General features: G+C 42.7%; 3 gene segments (V, D, J or C); all 3 read left to right on the top strand.

The window, feature by feature from the left end:
- Positions 1-212: 212 nt before the first annotated feature.
- LOC104852980 lies at positions 213-804 on the top strand. The segment is given in 2 exon segments: positions 213-294; positions 401-804. Coding segments are annotated over 2 exon segments (450 nt in total).
- A 7,029-nt stretch (positions 805-7,833) lies between these two features.
- LOC104852979 lies at positions 7,834-8,328 on the top strand. The segment is given in 2 exon segments: positions 7,834-7,921; positions 8,006-8,328. Coding segments are annotated over 2 exon segments (369 nt in total).
- Positions 8,329-16,586: 8,258 nt separating this feature from the next.
- On the top strand, positions 16,587-17,268 carry LOC104852978. The segment is given in 2 exon segments: positions 16,587-16,688; positions 16,823-17,268. Coding segments are annotated over 2 exon segments (492 nt in total).
- The last annotated feature ends 4,441 nt before the right edge of the window (positions 17,269-21,709 follow it).

Here is a 21,709-nt window from a genome sequence, read left to right as displayed (position 1 = left end):
TAGTTCTGAGCATGAAGGGATTCAATAAAGTCTGAAGCCTCACCCTGGGTGTGAGTGGCAACACCCCAAACGTTTTAGCCTGCATGGGATGGAAAATAATGGTTACACAACCTGAGGCCATGCAAATAGGACCTCTGTCTGCTGATAAAAGTAGCCCAGCCCTGACCCTGAAGCTCTGCAGAGGAGCCCAGCCCTAGATGCCCAGCTGTTTCCACTCAGTGATCAGGACTGAGCATAGGCGGCTCACCATGGAGCTTGTGCTGAGTTTGGCTTTCCTGGTTGCTCTTTTAAAAGGTAACTAATGAAGAATTAGAGATCCTTAGTGTGTGTGTGGATGAGAGTCAGATAAACAGTGGTCATGTGTGATATCCTCCTGAGCAGGATGTTTTTCTGTTTGCAGCTGTGCAGTGTGAGGTGCAGCTAGTGGAGTCTGGAGGAGGCTTGGTGCAGCCTGGGGGGGGGTCCCTGAAACTCTCCTGTGTGACCTCGGGATTCACCTTCAGCGATTACTACATGGAATGGGTCCGCCAGGCTCCAGGAAATGTCCCAGAATGGGTTGCTGTTAGTAGAAACAAGGCTAATAGTTATACAACAGAATATGCTACATCTGTGAAAGGCAGATTCACCATCTCCAGGGATGAGTCCATAAACACACTGCATCTGCAGATGAACAGCCTGAAAGTTGAGGACACAGCCGTGTACTACTGTGCTAGAGACACAGTGAGGAGACCTCAGTGTGAGCCCACATGCAAATCTCCCTGCTGGGGTGCTCAGCACCAGCAGGGGTCGCACAGGTCACACTGAGCTCATTGTCAGCCCAGGACAGTTGCAGAAGGTGGCCCAGTGCGATTTCCTGTCAGGATCTGAAACTTCCTGTTCATGTGACATATTCCCCAGGAGATTCTGCATTCATGACTCTAAATTTTCATGTTCCTGAATTAAATTTGATTCCATAGTGCAATTAGCTGTTTTTCTTTTGATGCTGAGATCAAATACTAAACAACCATAGTTAAAGCAGAAGAATTCTGTGCCTTACAGTTGGTACAGGTTTTAGTCCTTAACTGGCTGTCTCCAATGGAGAGTGGCACTGGGACAACATTTTATGGTGAAGGAAGCTGACTAACAGCATCTTTCTGCCTCTTTTAACCCATCCCATCCCAGACTACCAGATTAGGACAGTGCTTGAAAATCACTCACATGTAGTGGTTTAGTAATCAGCACCCTTTATCCCATTACCACACACTCCAGATTCAGCCATCTCTGAAGAAGGAAGCCCCTCCATATCAAGATGAGGCTTTGTGGGGACACCTAAACACAAGCTGTAACAAAGAGTGAGAAGCACTGTGTCCTCATAGTACACAGGTTCAAATGTCCCTTTTGAAGGCAACATGACTCGTTGTGGTGACCAGGATCAGATCCTGAGGGCACACAGTCAGTATGTCATACATTTTTTTATGAAAAACACACTTCAGTGATATTCTCTGTTCACTACCCATCCTTATTTTTATTCTCCTTTTCTTTTTTTTTGTTATCTATTTCCTTGATATGGAAGACAATAGAACTAAGTAGATCCCTGCCTGATGACTATGTAAAAGCCTGAACTACTTAGGTAATGTTGTTGTGGCTATGACCCAGATCATGGTGCAATCAGCACTGTCCCTTGCAGAATCCCCCAGAGCACATGTTCCATGATGAACTCGACCTGCAGCATCCTCTTCCGGATGGCTGTGGCTACAGGTAAGGGAGTCCTGTCTCAGGGCTGAAGAGGGGTCTACAGCCTTTCCCAGATCATTGCTTTGGTGCCTTCTCCTCCCCAAAGGTTTCCATGACCAAAGGAAGCTTCTGCAACCTGGAGCTGAGATAAGTACACCTCAGGCATCAGAAAAAAGTCTGCTGCAAGGCTCTGGCTACACTTTCACCAGCTACTTCATGAACTTGGTGAGACCACACCCTGGGCGGGGGTTGGAGTGGTTGTCATGGAACCACTTTGGTCATTGTGACACTAAGTGCGCTCAGAAGTTCCAGGGAAGGGTCAGCTTCAATGCAGACCCCTCCTCCAGCACAGCCTAAATTCAGCTGAGCAATTTGAGGTCTGAGGACACAGTCGGGTATTATTGTTCAAGACACAGAGAACTGACCCTCATCCTGAGTGTGTTAGCACCCCAGGGAGGACCAGCTGCCCTGGCAGTGACACAATAGTGAGGACGCGGCTGAAGAATTGCTCAGAAAACTGAGTGAAGTAACTGATGGCAGGTGTAATAGACAAAAGTATGCATCATAGTTTTATGGTAAAATATCCACGAGGCAGTCACCCTACATACAAAATACAGAGGAAAGAAATCTTCCATGTGAGAAGGTTTTCATAAGCAGTACTTAGAAATCATTTGTGTTGACACATATTTCAAATCTTTTGTATAATCAGCTAGAAGTAAAGTTCTTCATATGAGAATGCTATGTTTAATTTCTAACAAATGACCTGAATCTCTCCTGGAATGTCTCTGACATTTCTCTTCAGCAAAATTTAGTTGTAGTTCAGGTTTATATTCACAGTAAAATACAGAATAATGTGTAGCGACTTCCTGTGAATCTCTTGCCCTAGCAAACACAACATACCCAGTCTACGGCGCCCGGCCCTCCTGTCCTGCTGTGTTCTGCAGGGTGAACACCTGTGACGCATAAACTCCCAGAATCATGGCTCTCATATGAGTTCAGTTCTGACCTGTGAGTTCTGTGGGTTTGGACAAATGCTTTATGACACTGCTCCACCATGGCTGTCTGCGTGTCCAACTCTCTAAGGTGTGGGCCTGATGGACCCTGAGTACAAGGGTCCGTGCAGAAAGTTGAGTGATGGAGTCTCCAACAGGAGTCTGCAAAGCTGAGCGCCTTGGGGAGTCCAGGTGGCAGGGCTGGGTCTGTGCTCCTCTCTAAGAAATGTTTGTCCTCCTCTGTAGCAAAGTGCCTGACCTTCATCGACTCAGTCCTGATTCTTCCTTCCAGGCTTCTCCAGACTTCCTAGTTGTGCTATAAGCGATCTTCACCCTGTGGGGAGAGCTGGAGGGGCTGAAACTGGTGGAAGCCTCCTCACGAGATGTATGAGAACATAGGTTTCAGCCCAGTGGAGTGAGCCCCTTGGATCCTTCTGTACCGTTGCTATCTTCACCTCCATAATCTTCTCCCAAAATGCAGGAATCATTTGTGCTCCTCTCTACAGGGACTCTGTCCTGCTGCACTTACCTTCCTCAGGACTTGTTTTGACCAATATTTTGTTCCTAGATTTTCTAAATTATGGGTATGTGAATGGTTGTGTAAATATATTTTTTGATGAAAGACACATTTCCATTTTGTCATGTGTCCTAGACAAGCGTTGTCATTTATATCTTTATTGCATTTTGGATGGTTTGATATTTGGTTCTATTTGAAAAGATCTTGGGAATCCTCACTACATGTTCTTTAATATTTAAGGAAACATCAGATTCATTTTCCTAGTCTTGGCTTGTCTTTTATTCCCTTCATTGTATTTTTAAAGGAAAAAATAACTTACTGATGCTGCAATATTTTATTTTTATTTTGCAGATGTTAACTGATATTTTGTAAGTTATGCCTAGAGTTTAATGTTTAGAATGGAACATAAGAAGGAGACATAAAAAGTTTTCTCTTCAAAATTTTTCTCTTAAATTTTTCTCGTAATACATATGAATTTTTTGCAAAATTCAAACAATTGCAACGTTCACCAAAAATGGGTTAATGGTGATGTCAATTTTGTATTTCATTGAGGGTTAGCGATTGCGTGATCTTTCTCTTGTACCTGTTCACCATTCATACACCTCTGCAGAGAAACATCTGTCAAATATTAGGCAGTTTTCAAAAGGAATCAATTGTTCATTCATTTCTGGAAACCAAGGTGAAATTTTCTTTTAAATTAGATGTTGAAATTTTGTTAGATAGCTGACATGTAAATATTCTCTCCGTTTTACAGATATCCTTATGATGTTGTTGCTTATTTCCCTCTTAGAAAAAACAGAGTTAAATTTTGTGCAGTGTGATTTTCCTTTTTCTGATTTTGTTGCCTCCACTGTTTAAATTTAAAATTCATGGAAAGAATCAATGTTAAGGAGATTTCCCTTTTTGTTGTAAAAGTCTCATAATATTTTTCCACATTTTATTTAATTCATTTTTTATTAAATTTCTATATTGTATGCCACAGTTTCAACTATCATTCATTTGCATATATTATCCAGTTATATCAAAACCAGTTATTAAAGAGACTTCTCTTTCCCTAAATTTACTCTTTCTTCTCTATTGAAGTTTTTGGACCTTGTGAATCTGGAATTGTTTTGTGTTCTCTGGGCTTTTTCACAATGGATGCAACCAGTAGAATTCTGTAAAATATGTACAATTATGAATCAATCACTGAATGAAATTTTCATAACAGCAGTAACATAGCCCTCACAGTTCTTGACAAATGTGACAATTTTTTCAATTATAGGGTTTATTTTATTTTCCCTACCATGCTATGATACCATTTAATAACTGCTGTAGTATCTTTTAAGGGTTAACATAATAACTTACATTACATGGCATATTAGCGTAATCACGTTCATAATTAATATTGCCTTGGTTCCCATTATTCATTAGCAGAAAAATGTGGGTTCACCTCCAATAACTTTATGATGAGCTGTAGCTGTAAGTGGCATGATCCGTTGAACTTATTAGGTGAATCAGGTGAGTTGAATGAATTCTGTTGGAAACAAACTTCACAGACATCAGATGCAGAACTGAGCATCTCATGCACATCTTTATCAAGACAGAGTTCTGGTCCATAGTGCCTGGGTTAGCCTCCTGTCTACACCACTTATTCCCCAAAGGTCTAAGCATATCCCATAAATTCACTTTCCACAATGTGCTACTGTGGTGTAATAACATTGCTAAGACAGCGAGTGTGTGGTAGAAATGCTGCAGAACACACATTGTGTGACTCAGTAAACAAGAGTGGAGTGTGGCCCACGGTTACAGCTGTGGACTGAGCAGCATTGCTGTTGATCCTGTTCTTGGTGACTCTGCACTTGATGAGGAAGCCCAGAAGGGGGCAGCACTGCAAAATTCAGGAGAGGAAGGAGGGCCCACTGTTGGCTGCCACCTGCAGCTGTCCTACTGTGAGGCTCAACTTTCCCCTGCCCACTGGACCACGGTATTGGAGTCTGCTCAAGTCTAGGTCCTGACTGACGTCCTGCTATATCAACCGAGTCAGAAGGACCCTTTCGTACTAACCAGCCCCTCCAGCTGCATCTCCCACCTTCTGTTAATGAGCATTATCTTGAATATAGTCCAGGTAGCTTCATGGGATATGGATCAATACGGAAGAGATTCAGTTAAAGGTGTTCTCAGGAGCAGCCATGAGGGACATTAGGGCAGTAGGTCAGGGGCAGGGAAGGGACCAGACCATGGCAACATTTCTGAACATCTGCACAGAGCAGCCCGATTCTGCTCCCAGAAGAGCTGGAGAAGAGAAGAAGACTTGGAGTTTCATCCCTGAGACAGAGTCTGAGATTTCACCCGGTCAACCTCAAAGGTGTGGAAAGATGCTTCCTTACACAGAGGATGGACATCGGTCCTGCTGGCTCCCCAGGACATGTAGGGAGGCTTCCTCAGCCCGAGTGCATTTGCCAAACGGATCCAGTGGGATCTGCACACAAAAGAAAACATGCGGACCCCATTGGGTTCCAAGTACTTTAACAAGGAATACAAGGTCCTCTACTATGTCTCCTGAGCTCTGAGCAGGTAGAACGCTGTGTACACTGTCCTGAAAAGGATGATTATAAGTCCCCATACAGACAACTCAGTACGGAGAAATTCTGACTTGAAGCCCTTTCAATGGCCAAAATTCATAAAGAGGAATATGTTTACAGTGATTTTTTATATATGTAAGCTTTCCTTCAGTATTGTGGTTTAAAAGCAGAAATACATTTAGGGCCAGTTAAGAAAAGTAAATGGGTCCCACCACACAATGGATATTATTTGAAATGGAATGAGGTTAACAATTAAATGAGATCAGAATTTTTTTTCTTTTTGGTTCCAGAGATTGAACTCTTGTCCTTGTGCTTGTGAGGCAGGCAGCAGAAACAATGCGCGAAATCTTCAGCCCTAAACAAGATCAGTATCAATGAATGAATATTATTTGTGTTATTTCTGAGAGAAAGAACAGAGCATTTTCAGGTCTGACCCTCAAGATGCTCCGGAAATGTTTAAATTAAACATTGTTAATTGTGTTAGGAATTGTGTTAACAGTGTTAGGAAACTACAGAAGAGGGCAAAGAGGAAAAACAGGATTAAATTCCTGAGACCAGCACAATTAAACAATGGGTGTGCGCTGCATCCTGGAAAGCTGAAAACCAGAAATACTCAGTCTCAGGTGATTCAACAACTGAGCCCTTTTGGGGGGCAGAGAAGCTGTGGCACACGTGCTACAGAGCACACAACGCCCTTTCCATAGGCGTGGGAGCCATGTGGCCCCAGAAAGCGAAGACCCCAGCCAGCCCCAGCAGCTGAGCATAGAGTTTTAATTGCAGTGGTGGCAACTGCATTAAAGAAGTGAGTTTGGTCTGCATGTTAGACGTGATTGTACTTTGCTTCCTCAAGCGAGAGACATCATAGGCTAAACTCCCAGCCCTGGTTTATCTCCCTGAATTTTATTTCTGAGGTGTATCCATTTCCCAACTAATATATCAGATTTTTAATTTTTCATAGGCAAGTAATATTCCATTATATCTATCTATCTCTATCTATCTATCTATCTATCTATCTATCTATCTATATCTATCTATCTATCTATCTATCTATCTATCTATCTATCTATCATAATTTCTTTATCTTGGATCTGTTGATAAGTATACAGGCTGCTTCCAGGATTTAGCTATGATAAATTATGCTGCTATAAACATAGTAATGTATGTATTGCTGTGCTGTGGTGACTTGTTTTTAAGATCTAAGTACAATGGAAATTAGTATGGACATTCCTGAAAAAAACTAGAAGTTGGCATTCTGTCTGACCTGCTCTTTCTCTTCTAAGTATCTTCCCAAAGCAGTTATAGACGCTTCCCACAGCGATGTGTGCAAGAGAAGATGTATTGTTTATATAAAGGATTTAATTTAAAAAATGCCAGAGATCAATCTGTTTAACATAAACAAAAAGTCCTCAATAAGACACACACAATCAGAATGCAGACAAATATCAATAAGCTCAAACACCCTGACAGTGTAGGATTGGTTATAGTGATGCAGGGTTGGTATAACACACAGGATGTGATAAATGTAATTTGCTGCATAAACAGAAGCACCGGCAATACCCATGTTATCATTTCAATAGATACATAGAAAGGTTCGATGAAATCCAGCATAAACTGATGACCAAAACACTAAGGAAACTAGGCATAGAGAGTCTTTCTTTTTATAGTGTGCTATTCAGGCCCAGTGCAGTGTGAAAGCCTGTCTCAGGAGATCTCCCTGCACAGCGCAGCACACAACTGTTGTCTTAGGGCCTTTAGCAGGGAACTCAAATCCTGTCATCTCCGTATCCACTGTGCTGCCAGCAGGGAGGAGCTGAGATTTACTGGTGTCCCTTGCGCTGTTCTGAAACACCCAGTGCTATCTCCTCTCAGAATCATATGCATCTTTCTTTTGCACATAGAGAAACCCAGGGGCATTAACAGGCACAGGGAGCACGATGAACTGCATCCCGTCGTATAAGAAGAAACTTCCTCCATATGCAAATCCATCTACCAGTTCTACAGTCAAATTCCCCTCTTGAGCTGTGGAGCTCAGTGCTCTTTCCTCAGAGAGGGCTGAGGTGTCTGGGGAAGGTTGGCTGTGGTCCAGAAGATGACGCTATTGGGTCTTCTCCTGTGTCTGGTGACAGCTCTCCAAGGTGAGTGTCCCAGACTTTAGACACAGGGCACACAGGGAGTTTGTCACTGCAAGTAACTGACAAGGACTGAATGTTCTTCCACAGGTGTCCTGTCTCAGGTGCAGCTGAGGGAGTCGGGACGTGGCCTGGTGAAGCCTACGGAGACTCTGTCCCTCAAATGCACGGTCACTGGACTCTCCATCACAGCCAGTGGTTACTGGTGGCACTGGATCCGTCAGCCCCCAGGAAAGAGCCTGGAGTGGATGGGGTACATAAATAGCAATGGTGGCACTGGCTACAGCCCGTCCCTCCAGAGCCGCATCTCCATCTCCAGAGACACGGGGAAGAACGAGTTCTCTCTGCAGCTGAACTCTGTTACCGCGGAGGACACAGCCGTGTATTACTGTGCAAGACACACAGTGATCTGATACAAATGGGAGCCCAGACAAAAACCTCTCAGCAGGGAAACTCGTGAGGAGCAGGGGGAGCTTGGCACACACTCGTTTAGAGAGTCAGTTTCCCAGCAGATGTGGAGAAAATCCTGGAGAGTTTTCTCTCTGGGTGATGAACATCTCAATACATAGCCCAGGTACAGGGATTCCAGGATCTTTTATGACTCTGATCCTACAGTTTTGGAGTTTCATGGAATCTCTACGTGCTCATGCCAACCTGGCGCCACTGCCAGAAGTACTGCGTGAGCCAAGTGTGCAAACTGCCCACAGGAGAACCCAATGATTGGCTCAGAGACCAAGGAGCACGGTGAGTCAGAAAAGCAGGGCACTTTGGGCACAGGAGCGTGCACTCCCGGGCTCCAGGTTACTAAAGCTTCAATGGCCTTGGAGAGACAAAGGACAAGGGAAGAAGTAAAGAGTTTCTGCTAATGTGTAATTGTGTGACCTGAGGAAAAAATGAAGGATATAACCTGCAGATGACTTAGGAAACATTGAAGTGTGAAGGGCATATTCATTGTTAAATTAAACTTCCTAAAGATATCATTTATTGCCTTTATTCTTTCAATTCATATATATCTTATGATAAGTATAAACATGACTCTGTACATCTCAAAGTACCTTACAAATATTCAGACAGGTGTTTTCAAATTTCAAATTGTCGCCAACATCATCTAAGAATAAATAAACTAATTTTATCACCAAGAGGTGTTGTCGTCTCATGCAGAGATGAATGTTTGTGTTCAGGAAATGATGTCCTTCTGGTTCATCTCCACAGAGTATGAGAACACACAGATCTCTCTGCAGGGCCACCACCGGAGACCTGGGTCCCTGTCTCTGCCCAGCCCCATGTGGAGCCCTGCACTGAGGGGAGGAGGGCAGCTGGACTCAGAGCAGTGTCTGTGGTCTCAAGGGTCTTTCGGCTAAGTGGGCTTGTGAGACTTGTGTCTGAACTTCCACAGTGGGATTTGTATATTTGGGTTTTTAAGTACATTGCTACGATTTGCCCTACAATTTCTGTATTTTGTCTCCTTGACTGTTTCTGTCTGTGTTTGTCTCTCCCTGACATCCAGACATGCATAGATTTTGACGTGTCTATCAGTATTATTGTATAAAACATCTAGTGAGGGTAAAATACTAAAGTTTTACAATATCTATTTTAATCTGTGTAGGGATTAGTGCTGCACTTATCCTTCACAAGTTCTGCTTTAAGGTAAGTATATAGTAAGTAGGAGATGATTTGCACTCATGACTCTGCACATTCATGGGCTCCTGAAGCCAGAGCTAAGGTGATGTCCTGAGACAGAGGCCATTGTCCCTCGTGAGTGACCTTGGACCAGGCTCTCCCACACTTCCTGGAAGCCATGACACCCTCACAACCTCACCTTGCTCCACACCTCACCTACAACAGCATCGTCACTGAAGTATCTATAGTTTCCTTGGATCCATCATAGAACTAAGTTTGCACCCAGAGACCTGGAGAGAGAGGAAGTCGAGAAGCACAGATGGCAGCTGCTTCCCTAGCACAGAAGGTCCTGGGTCCCATGCTGGGGGGAACAGTGCCGGGAGATGACAGATGCCTGGAGGACAGGACAGGAGGAGGGTGTCAGTGAGAGCTCCTGGGACCACACACTGCACCTTAAAATTCTCCAGGATCTCAAGTTGAGGACCCAGGTCTCCCTCAAGGCTCTGAGAGAGGGAAGGGAAGAGAGGCCACCTACATGTTTCTCCAGGCAGATACACGGGGAAGACTTTCCCCATCTCTTATTCTACTCTGAGAACTGTCCTTTGTAGTCCAACAATTCAACCTTCCAAAGAAGGCTGAATATATTCTTGTTCAAAGCAGACTGTAGGAAGGACGACTGCATCATAAGGAGTCCACAAAATATGTGGATGGGCCTGCCAGGACCCAGCCTTAATGGTGTGTGGTTGTGTAAGTGTCCATGTGTGTTACTCCTTAGGTGCACACTTCATAGATGGGCAGTTATGTGTTATAGCTTGTGATGCTGTCACAGACAAACAATATGACAATATATAGAGAGAGCGAGAGTGTCACTGACAGATGAAAATGAGAGATTCACTAACAGGCATCCAAATGAACACCGGTCCTGTTTCCTGTCTGCAAATACTAGAAAATAACAAAGTCACACACATTCTCACCACAGGAAGAGGGAAACATAAAACCATGAAGCGTGTCCCTTTCTGTCCAAGAGGTGGAACATGAAGGAGTTTGTTCAGAACTTAGGAGAACATAGACATAATACGTAACACATAATATATAATACAAAACAGTGGGATTGTGTCCATAGTACTCAATACTGTTACCATTAGACTCTGTGCCAAGCTGAACAGTTATTGTCTCTCCCCATTGTTTTGATTCTGGAGCCCTAATCTATAAACACAGGTTGATGTGGGCGTGTTTTGCCCCTGGTCTCCTTGACAGGAGGTCTAAAGCAGGAGGGGAGGTGGGCAAGCTCAAGTGTGGCAGTCCAAGGTGTATATTGTGTGTCCAGGGAGCACTGCACACTTTTGCAGCTGAGCAGACAGGCAGTAGCTGCATCATGAGGACCTGGGTTTGAAACACAGCTGTAGATGTAAGAAGTGTGATGTATAATTCAAAGTGATATTCATATCTGTGAGTACAGGGCCCACATAAGGCCGTGGTAGCTGTCTGCCTACTTAAGAGGCCATGACAAAAGTAGGGTTGGCACACTGGCCTTATATCCCTTTCTGGATACAGGGTTTTTGCATATGGTGCAAGTAATGATGGCCTTGCTGCGATAATCTTATTCTCTGGGGTGTGCAGGAGGCCCTGGCTGGCCACCAGCTCCTGTGCTTCCTGGATCGTCTTCTTCACTTGAGGCCACATCATGGGTTTCCCCACCTGTGTGGTTCTCAATGCCGAGGGGTTTCTTCCTGGGCCATGGAAGAGGAGGCTCGGGGCAGTGAGTGTGGTGGTGAAGGCTCCACCGTGGGATTGGAGTTGTCCTCTCTCCACGGTCACACATTCCAGGATGGCAGCCGCAACACTGTTCCATTATCTGCTTTTAAAATGAATTTGACTGGTATCTTTACAGTATACAATAGAATGATATTCATGAAGGTAAATTAGTGTGTTTGCATAGTACATCCTGGTTGTTATCTTTTCCCTGTTTCCCTGCCTTCCCTTCAACCCCTGCACCCCTCCCTATCTACAAAAACTTCGTTTCCATTTTTTCTTTTTCTCATATTAATTCCATTTCCATCTTTCTTTTCCCCTACCCCTCGGACTCGCCTTTCTCCTTTGCCCCTTTTCTTCCTCTGTCACCATATCTATTATGCCTTTTAGTCCTTATTTATACTTTCAGTTTCTCACACTAGAGAAACTATTATGTATTTACAAATATGTGTCCCGTTTATTTCCCTTAAGAATATGGCATCAATGTACATCCATTTAGCTATAAATGTCTCTAGATATTCCTTCTTTACGGCTGAATAATACTCTATTCATTTTTTTAACAAAGAATTTTCTTTATGCAGTCTCGAGCTGTTGGGCAATTGAGCTGCTTCCCAGTTTTAGCTATCACAGATGGTGCTGCTATGAACATGGGTGCACATATATCACTGTCGTATAATTCTTCTCATTCTGTTGGGATGATACCCAGCAGAGGACGACCTGGGTCAGATGGGACCGCCAATCCTACTGCTTGAAGTATCCCCATACTGATTTCCACAGTGGTTGCACCAGCCTACACTCCCAGCAGCAGAAGAACAGGGTTTCTCTTTCCCCACAGCCCCATGAGCATTTGTTTGTGGTTGATTTTATGATAGCAGCATTTCTTTCAGGGGTGAGGTGGAATCTCAGTGTTGTTTTCATCTGCATTCCTTGAATAACCAGTGATGTTGAACACTTTCATATGTTTATTTGCTATTTCTTCTCTGTTTGAGAAATGTGCGTTTATTTCAGATGCCCATTTTTGGATTGGGTTTTTCAATTTGGGAGGTCCCTTTTTTTAAATTTCTTTCTGTATTCTAGATAGTAGCCCTTTGTCTGAGGAACAACTGGTGAAAAAATTTTTCCACATTGTATGCTGTCTCTTCACACTATGGGTTGTTTTTCTTGCTGTGTACATGCTTTTTCGTAAGAAGACTTGTTCATTGTGCTGCTTCATGGGTAACTGAGGTTATAGTCACAAAATCTTTTCCTACATCAATGTTTTTAAGAGTTCTACCTAACCTCTCTTCCAGGTGGTTTAGTGTTTTCTGTTTTAGTATTTAGATCTTTAATCCATTTTGATTTTTGTTTAGTGCATGATGAGAGATACAGATCTAGTTTTAATCTGTGGCAAATTGAAACCCAGTGTTTCCATCACCATTTAGTAAAGAGTCTATCTTTCCTCCAGTGAGAGTGTTTGGCTTCTTTCTCAAACATGAGGTGGCTGAGTGTGTCTGGAGGTTTTTCTGCAACTTCTAATCAGTTCCCTGGTCATCAGGTCTGGTTCATTGCCAGTATCAGTCTATTTTTATCCCAGTAGCATTGCAGTATAGTTTTCTTTCTTTCTTTTTTTTTTTTTTAACCAGGGATTGAACTCGGGTCCTTGCACTTGCAAGGCAGGCCACAGAACTGCTGAGCTAAATCCCTGGCCTTTGCAGTATAGTTTTAAATTAGGAATTTTGATTCCTCCTACCTTGTCTTTATTTCCTAGAATTGCTTTAGCTATTCCAGGTGTCTTCTTTTTCCAATGGATTTTTGGATTGTTTTCTCGAGTTCTGTGAAGCCTGCTGTGGGGATTTCAATTGGCATGACATTGAATCTATATTGCAGTTTTAGAAGTATGGCCATTTTCAGTATGTTGATTCTTCCTACCCAGGAGCAAGCAATGCCTTTTCATTTTCTGGTAGAATCTTCAACCTCTTTTTTCAGCCTTTTGCTGCTTTCAGAATAGAGATTTTTGATTTCTTTCTTTTTTTTTTTTTTGATTCCTAGTTGTTTCTTTTTTTGATGTTATTCTGAAAGGAGTTATTTTACCATGTCCTCTCTCAGTGAGACTGTTGTTCATGTACAAGAAAGCTTTTATTTTTGATCTCTGACCTTGTATTTATCTACTCAATTGAATTTGGTTATTAAGTCTAGAAGCTCTCAGGTGGAGTTCTTGGGTCTTCTATCTAGAGAATCTCCTTGCAGGCCTCCAGATTGATGCCACCACTGTGGAAGCTCTTCCTCTGCTTGACAGTAATACTCTGGCCTGAGTTAACTGTGCCCAGGAGGAGGAGCTTGATCTCAGGGCGCTGTAGCTGGCTCTCTGAGTGCAGGTGGCAGTGGATTCTCTCGGTCCTCTGAGCCAACTCTTTCTCCTCTGAGCCAAGCCTTTCTCCTCTGAGCATTGCCCACCTCCCATGGTCTGCCAGCAGCAGGCCCAGATGGATCGCACAGTTAGGGGCTTCTCCCTCTCACCACTGAGCAGGGAAGGCCTCAATGCGGGAAACGGAAGTGAGGGCCAGTGCAAGCAGGACAGAACAATCAGTTTCTCTGGGAGAACGGAGTCACCATGCCACCCTGGAGCCCTTGCCCCAGTCTCTTCTGTAGTTGGCCTGGCTCTTCATGCAGTAGGGCGGTGACTGCACCCACCCCTCTAATGACACTGCAAATCCCTTGTCAGCTGCATGGCCTGATTTGCTGTAGTCATTGTTGACCCTCAGTCATGCTGGGGCAGGTCTTTGCTTGTGACTGCCTAGGCTGCTGCCCTGTGCTTGTTGGTTGCTGTGGCCATGTTGCTAAGCATGTCTGGAAGGCCCTGTGCTCCCTGCGGCCCCCTGCCTCGTGCTCCCAGCCACACATAGCACATTGCCAGGCCAACTGCTGCTGTGTAGATTTATTTTAATCATTGCAAATTGGAGTTCTATATGTGTCACTCATTTGTATGTGAAATTTTTTTTCTATGTTTGAGAAGTTTTCTATCACTACTTCTGTGAACAGGTTTTTTTGCTCTTGGTACTGACTCCTGTTTTTTATGGATGCCTTTCAATCTTATATTGTTTTTCTTTGCATCAAATTGCAGCTCTTGTTTGTTTTTTCCTATAGTCCCTTGTTATTCAAGAGATCTTTCTTTTTGTCATAGCTGTCCACAATCCTGTCTTCTAGGTCTGACATTCTCTGTTCACTTTCATACATGAGATTTCACAAATGTTCAATGAAATTTTTCATTTCCTGCATAACTGTTTGAATCTGTTTCATGGAGTACATTTCTTTCCTAAATTGGACATTCATGGTTTCCATCATTTTCCTAAGATCCTATATTTTTCAAAAATCCGTGTCTACTCTAGATTTGTGAAGCAAGTCATTAATTTTGTTCATCATTTCTTTTTTATCTGACAAATTATTTCTGATTTGTTTTTCTCTATAGAGTCATACATGTATTTTTCTTTTACTTCTGAGAAAATCATTGCAGAAAGTTCAAGTGGGTGACATCTGATTTCCTCCATCTCATTGTCCTCATTTATGTTGTGCGGGCTGGAGGTTGGGGGTCCAGTTTGCTTCTGTGGCTTGTGATTTTGTAGTATTTAAATTTTAATTTGTTTTCTGTGTTGTTCCTTGTATTTTTCTTATGTCAGGTAGCTGTGTCAGTGGGACTGAAGCTTCCCTAAGAAATGTGTGTTACGTAGAGATGTCTTGTATGTGTAGCTTGCTCTTGGTCTTTGTGTCATTTCAGAAGCCTAATTTCCCACTCTCTTAGTCATGGGAAGTTGCTATCTATTTTACTGAGTAACCAGTCTTTTGGTACTAGGCTATGGGAATGGTTACAACCCTGCACAATCACAGTGCTGTCACACAAGGCTGAACACCTGAGTATAATAACAGATAAGGCTTCCTGGCTAAAGTAGTAGAAATAGTAATAACAGTATCATCTTGCACATTCTAGAAACTGACAAACTGTGGAAATTCCTAATTTGGCATCTGTAATTAGAGAAACAAGATCTGTAGTTTTATCACAACAATGAACATAAACCAGGAACTTATATGCAGTGAGTTTCACCTCGATAGAGTGATTTTATCTTGTATGTGAGGGGATCTAAGAGCGATAAGGCTCAAATCACAGTTATAACTGAAGAGAAATAGAATATAAGCAATCCTGAAAGAGAAAGGATGATCACCCAAGCTTATGGAAGCTGGACAAAAGGATAGGAGAGAAAGAAGGAAGGAGAAAGCAAAATAATATCAAAGTGAACCAGAAAGACTAGCAACAATGTTCATTCACATGGAAATATAAAAAAATCAAGAAAGACTGTTGAGAAAAGAGAGAAACAGAATAGACAACAGAAACTAAACAATAATGTTGAAAACTTAATCTCTCCCCCCAAAAGAGAAAAATTCAAAAAAAAGGGGGGGGGAGCAAAACAACCTAATAAATGCAGAGAGAAAGAAAACAAATTCCTCTGATGTCCCTTTTCCATGGTAGTGTCCATATTAGGGCCCAAATATTGCTGGGAAACCCCACTAAGTCTGGAGTAGGATGCGTGCTTTGTGTGGGGTTTAACTTCACCTCCAGATGCAGGTGCTGGATGCAGCGTCTTCAGGCAGCAGCTTTCTGGATGGCCAGCTCATTCTCCTTCCCCTGACTGTCCCTGCATTGCTCCCCCAGATGCTGTGGTGCTCTCAGATGGCTGTTCCCAGCCCTGAGTGCAGCTGGCTCGGCCTGGACCTTGCACAGCCTTCTCTGTTCCACACTGCTCAGTCCTCTCATACGCTCCTTATAATGCAGCAGAGTACTGACCTGGCCATCCTTTCTGTGTGCACATGTACACATATATATTCATTCACATGAATATGATTAAATTTTCCCCTTTAATAAGCACTAACTGATACTGTTACAGTCCCGGTCTGTGCTTTAACATAGCCTCATTGTGTTGCCTGTGCCCCAGGCTGTGCATCACCCAGGCTTGCATCTAGATGTCCCCCACTGCATCATGCACTATATCTGGGATACTTCAGAGCTGGTGAATCCAGGGTGTGTGATGTTGCACTTAAGGATGTGTAGTGCTAAATGAATGCACTGACTGGAACTAGCATAGTTCTGAGCATGAAGGGATTCAATCAAGTCAGAAGCCTCACCCTGGTTGTGAGTGGCAACACCCCAAATGTTTTAGCCTGCATGGGATGGAAAGGAATAATTATACAGCCAGAGGCCATGCAAATAAGGTTGCCAGTCTCTGATACAAGTAGCTCAGCCCTGACCCTACAGCTGTGCAGAGGAGCACAGCCGTGGTGCCCAGCCTATGCCCTTCAGTGATTAGGACTGAGCACAGAGGGCTCACCATGGAGCTTGTGCTGAGCTGGGTTTTCCTGGTTGCTCTTTTAAAAGGTAACTAATGAAGAATTAGAGATCCTTAGTGTGTGTGTGTGTGTGTGTGTGTGTGTGTATGTGAGTGGACTGGAGTCAGATAAACAGCGGACATTTGTGACATTCTCCTGAGCAGGATGTTTCTCTGTTTGCAGGTGTGCAGTGTGAGGTGCAGCTGGTGGAGTCTGGAGGAGACTTGGTGCAGGCTGAGGGGTCCCTGAAACTCTCCTGTGTGACCTCGGGATTCACCTTCAGCAATTACTATATGTACTGGTTCCGCCAGGCTCCAGGAAAGGGCCTAGAGTGGGTTGGTTTCATTAGAAACAAGGCTAATAGTTATACAACAGAATATGCTACATCTGTGAAAGGCAGATTCACCATTTCCAGGGATGAGGCCACAAGTACACTGTATCTGCAAATGAACAGCCTGAAAGTTGAGGACACAGCCGTGTACTACTGTGCTAGAGACACAGTGAGGCAACCTCAATTTGAGCCCAGACACAAACTTCCCTGCTGTGGTGCGCAGGACCAGCAGGGGTCGCACAGGTCACACGGAGCTCAGTGTCAGCCCAGGACAGGTGCAGAGGGTGGCCCAGTGTGATTTCCTGTCAGGATCTGAAGCTTCCTGTCTACATGACACATTCCCCAGGAGATTCTGCATTCATGACTCCATATTTTCATGTCCCTGAATTAAATTTGATTCCATAGTGCATTAGTTATACAGAGCGCTGACCCACATCCTGAGTGTGTTAGCATCCCAGGGCGGACCAACTGCCTTGGGGCTGACATGATTGTGAGGATGAGGCTGAAGACTTGCTCAGAAAACTGAGTAGAGTAAATGACGATAGCTATAATAGATTCAAATATGCATCCTAGTTTTATGGTAAACTGTTCACATCACAGTCACCCTACATACAAAATACAGAGGAGACAAGTATTCCAATTGAGAAGGTTTTCATAAACATTGGTTAGAAATCATTTGTGTTGACACCTATTTCAAATCTTTTGGATGATGAGCTACAAGCCAAGTTCATCATATGAGAATGCTATGTTTAATTTGTACCAAATGAACTAAATGTCTCCTAGAATCTCTCTGACATTTCTATTCAGCAAAATTTAGTTGTAGTTCAGGTTTATGTTCACAGTAGAACACAGAAAAATGTATAGTGACTTCCTATGAATCTCTTTCCCTAGAAAGCATAACATACCCCATCACCGGCACCAGGCCCTCCTGTCCTGCTGTGTTCTGCAGGGTGAACACCTGTGATGCTACAACTCCCAGAATCATGGCACTCACATGAGTTCAGTTCTGGGGCTGTGAGTTCAGTGGGTTTGGACAAATGCTTTATGACACGATTCTACCATTGCTGTCTGAGAGTGTCCAACTCTCTAAGGTGTGGGACTGATGGACCCTGAGTACAAGGGTCTGTGCAGAAAGTCGAGGGATGGATTATCCAACAGGAGTCTGCAAAGCTGAGAGCCTTGGGGAGTCCAGGTGGCAGGGCTGGGTCTGTGCTCCTCTCTAAGAAATGTTTGTCCTCCTCTGTAGCAAAGTGCCTGCCCCTCATCGACTCAGTCCTGATTCTTCCTTCCAGGTTTCTCCAGACTTCCTAGCTGTGCTATAAGCGATCTTCACCCTGTGGCGAGATCTGGAGGGGCTGAAACTGGTAGAAGCCTCCTCATGAGCTGTATGAGAACGTAGGTTTCAGCCCAGAGGAGTGAGCCCCTTGGATCCTTCTGTACCATTGCTATCTGCACCTCCATAAGCCGCTCCCAATATGTGGGAGTCATTTGCGCTACTCTCTACAGGGACTCTGTCCTGCTGCTCTCACCTTCCTCAGGACTTGTTTTGGCCAATGTTTTTCTCTTACATTTTCAAAATTATGGGTATGTCATGGTTGTGTACATTTATTTTTTCATAAAAGACCCATTTCAATTTTTTCATGAGCTCTAGACAAGTGTTGTCATTTATATTTTATTCCATTTTGATGGTATTATATTTGGTTCTACCTGAAAAGGTCTTGGGAATTTTCACTACATGTTCTTTAAGAATTAAGGAAAAGTCATATTTATTTTCTGAGTCTGTGACTTGTCTTTTATTCCTTTCATTGTATTTCTAAGAAAAAAAAGCCAAATTATTGGTTCCGCAATATTTTTAGTTTGCAGATGTTAACTGTTATTTACTAAGTTATACCTAGTGTTTAATGTTTATAATGGCACATAAGAAGGAGACAAAAATTTCTTCTTCGAAATCTTTTTCCCTAGATTTTTCTAGGTAACACATATCAATTTGGTACAAAATTCAAACAATTGCAATCTTCATCATAAATAGGTTAATGGTGATTTTTGAATTTGTATTTCATTGAAGGTTGTTGATGGAATGATCCTTGTTCACCATTCATATCCCTCTGCAGAGAAATATCTGTCAAATATAAGGCAGTTTTCAAAAGGAATCATTTGTTTATTCATTCGTTAAAATGGAAGTATGCGATTTTCTTTTATTTTACATGTTGAAATTTTATTAGATAGCTGAGATATAAAAATTCTCTGGCTTTCACAGGTAGCCTCATGATGTTGCTGTTTATTTCCTTCTGAGAAACAAAGTTTATATTATATGTACTCTGGATCTCTGCTGGTGTTGTCACCATCATTCTAGCTCCAGGAAGGCTGGCTTAGCTGCTCAGTCCCTGCTGGTGCCTCTGCCATCTCTCCAGCACCAGGAAGGTGGCTGCGGGAGCACCCCTGAACCGCTCCAAAGCCCGCCTCCCAAGCCCTGAGACCTCCTGATTGTGCCAGTCTTTGGACCCACTCTGCCGAAGCAGAGGTGGTCATAAAGTATATTTTTCTGAGCTCTCAACTTTGGACATCTTTAAAGAAGGGGCAAGGGAAACCTGTAGTAGAACTATGTGGCGTTTAACCCTTCAAGAGGTCGGGGAACTCAATCTGGGCCTTGTAGCCCGAGATCAGTCTGCATCATGGGTTCTTGCCATCAACTAGCTGAGATCAAGGAACTTGGTTCTGCACATGGCAGTGCTTGTTGCATATTATGACAGCAGAGATACAGTCTGAAAGAAGCCCCTTCAATTCATTTTTTCTTTCTTTTCCTCATTCCACTGTGCAAATTCTTTCTCTTTTTTTTGTCCTCTTTCTCCAACTCAGTCTCTTGCTCCACCATATTATCCCTCATCTCCCTTTCTGCTTCTGCTTGTGCCCTAACTCAGATTTCTTCTTTTATCATTTTTTCTCTTTTCTTTATGTTCTTTTCTTCTGTCATTCTACCTCTCTCAGGGCTTAATAGTTTCAAGGGAAAGTGAGCTCCTATTACTGTTAAGGGGATATATTCTTGTCCATTTTACTTCTACTCTGTCTATCCCTTTTGAATTTAACAATTTCCTAAAGATGGTGTGGTCATTCTATATGCTCTGGCTTCACTTGAAACCTTCTCCAATTGTTTTTCTTATCTACTCCTCTCCTGCGAACTTTGTCTAAGCACCCATCATAAATGGTAAATATGCTATATTGAAAAGTTTATTCACTGCAAACATATTTTGGACTGCTTCTTAATTTTAATTCAATTCACTTGGTTTAAAGGTGATAGTCTAAAGACTACCACAAGTGGTCAAATTGCAAGTTATGCTTCATCACACTGTGTTGCTGATTGTATCAATTGGGATAAAGGACTGTGACTGATTTAATGAGTTGTTTTGTCTGATATTATGAAAATCAGAATGTCTATGAGTCAATAGAGACCCAAAAGCTAAAGTGCAGCTATATCAGGAAGATTTAAGCAATAACCCAAAAATTAAACCAAGAACAACCCAGCAACAAAAATAAAAATGAAATAACACTTAAGCAACACACAAAGACAGACTTCTAGTTCACCAATGGCAAACAGTAGAGAAAATGAGGATAAAATGTCTGATAGTGAAACACCAGAACACGCTGAGCTGAAAGCACAGGAAGTAACAAAACAGATCAATCAGGCTCTAGAAAAATTCAAAACAGAAATAATTTCCCAGATAACCATAGAGATGGCCAGCAAAATGAAAGTCATGATTCATGACTCTAGAACAGAAACTGACAAAGAAATAGATGTGCTCAGGACCATAAAGGCCCAACATAATAAAGAAATGGAAACAATAAATGCCCGACATAGGAAAGAAATGGAATCCATAAAACAAATTCAAACAGATATCCAGGAGATTAAAAATTCCATTGAAAAATGTTTGCAACAGAATACAAGAATGCAAAGATAAAAATCTCAGCTATAGAAGATAAGATTGCAGTCAGTGACCGTGAAAGGAGAGGTCTCTTAAACACAGTAGGGGATCACGAGAAATCGATCAAACAACTCCTAGATGATGCAAAGAAGAATAACACAAGACTGATAGGAATCCATGAAGTAGCAGGAGAAAATACAAATGACTTAAAAAAGCTGTTCATAGAGCCAGGAGTGGTGGTGCACACCTGTAATCCCAGCATTTGGGAGACTGAGGCAGGAGGATTACTGTGAGTTTGAGACAAGCCTGGGCTACATAGTGAGCTCCAGGTCAGTTTCAACTACATAGTGAGACCCTGTCTCAACAAACAAAAGAAAAAAAAATCTGTTCACAGAATTAATGACAGAAAACTTCCTAAACAGAGGGGCAGAATTTGACATACAGATAAGTGAGGCATATAGGGCCCCAACTAGCCATGATAAAAAATATCTACAGCTACAGATATAAGAATCAAGATCCCAGAAACCCAACAGAAGAACAAAATACTACAAGTAGTAAGAGAAAATAAACACATCACATGCAAAGGAGAGCCCATCAGAATCACCACAGACAACACAAACCCTTAGGTCAAGAAGAGTCTGGAGTGAGATATTTCAAGTACTAAAAGAAAACAACCTCCAACCTAGACTGGTGTATCCTGCAAAACTCTCTTTCAAAATGGATGGGAAAATAAGATAGTTCCATGACAAAGAACACCTGAGAAATTGCATAAATATCAAACCAGCACTACAAGGAATTCTAACCAATATCCTAGAAAAAGAC

Source organism: Fukomys damarensis, unplaced genomic scaffold, assembly GCF_012274545.1.
Source record: "Fukomys damarensis isolate Sample0158 unplaced genomic scaffold, DMR_v1.0_HiC HiC_scaffold_25, whole genome shotgun sequence".
Taxonomy (NCBI): domain Eukaryota; kingdom Metazoa; phylum Chordata; class Mammalia; order Rodentia; family Bathyergidae; genus Fukomys; species Fukomys damarensis.
The sequence above is the reverse complement of the archived record's forward strand: the minus strand, read 5'-3'. Positions and strand labels throughout refer to the sequence as shown.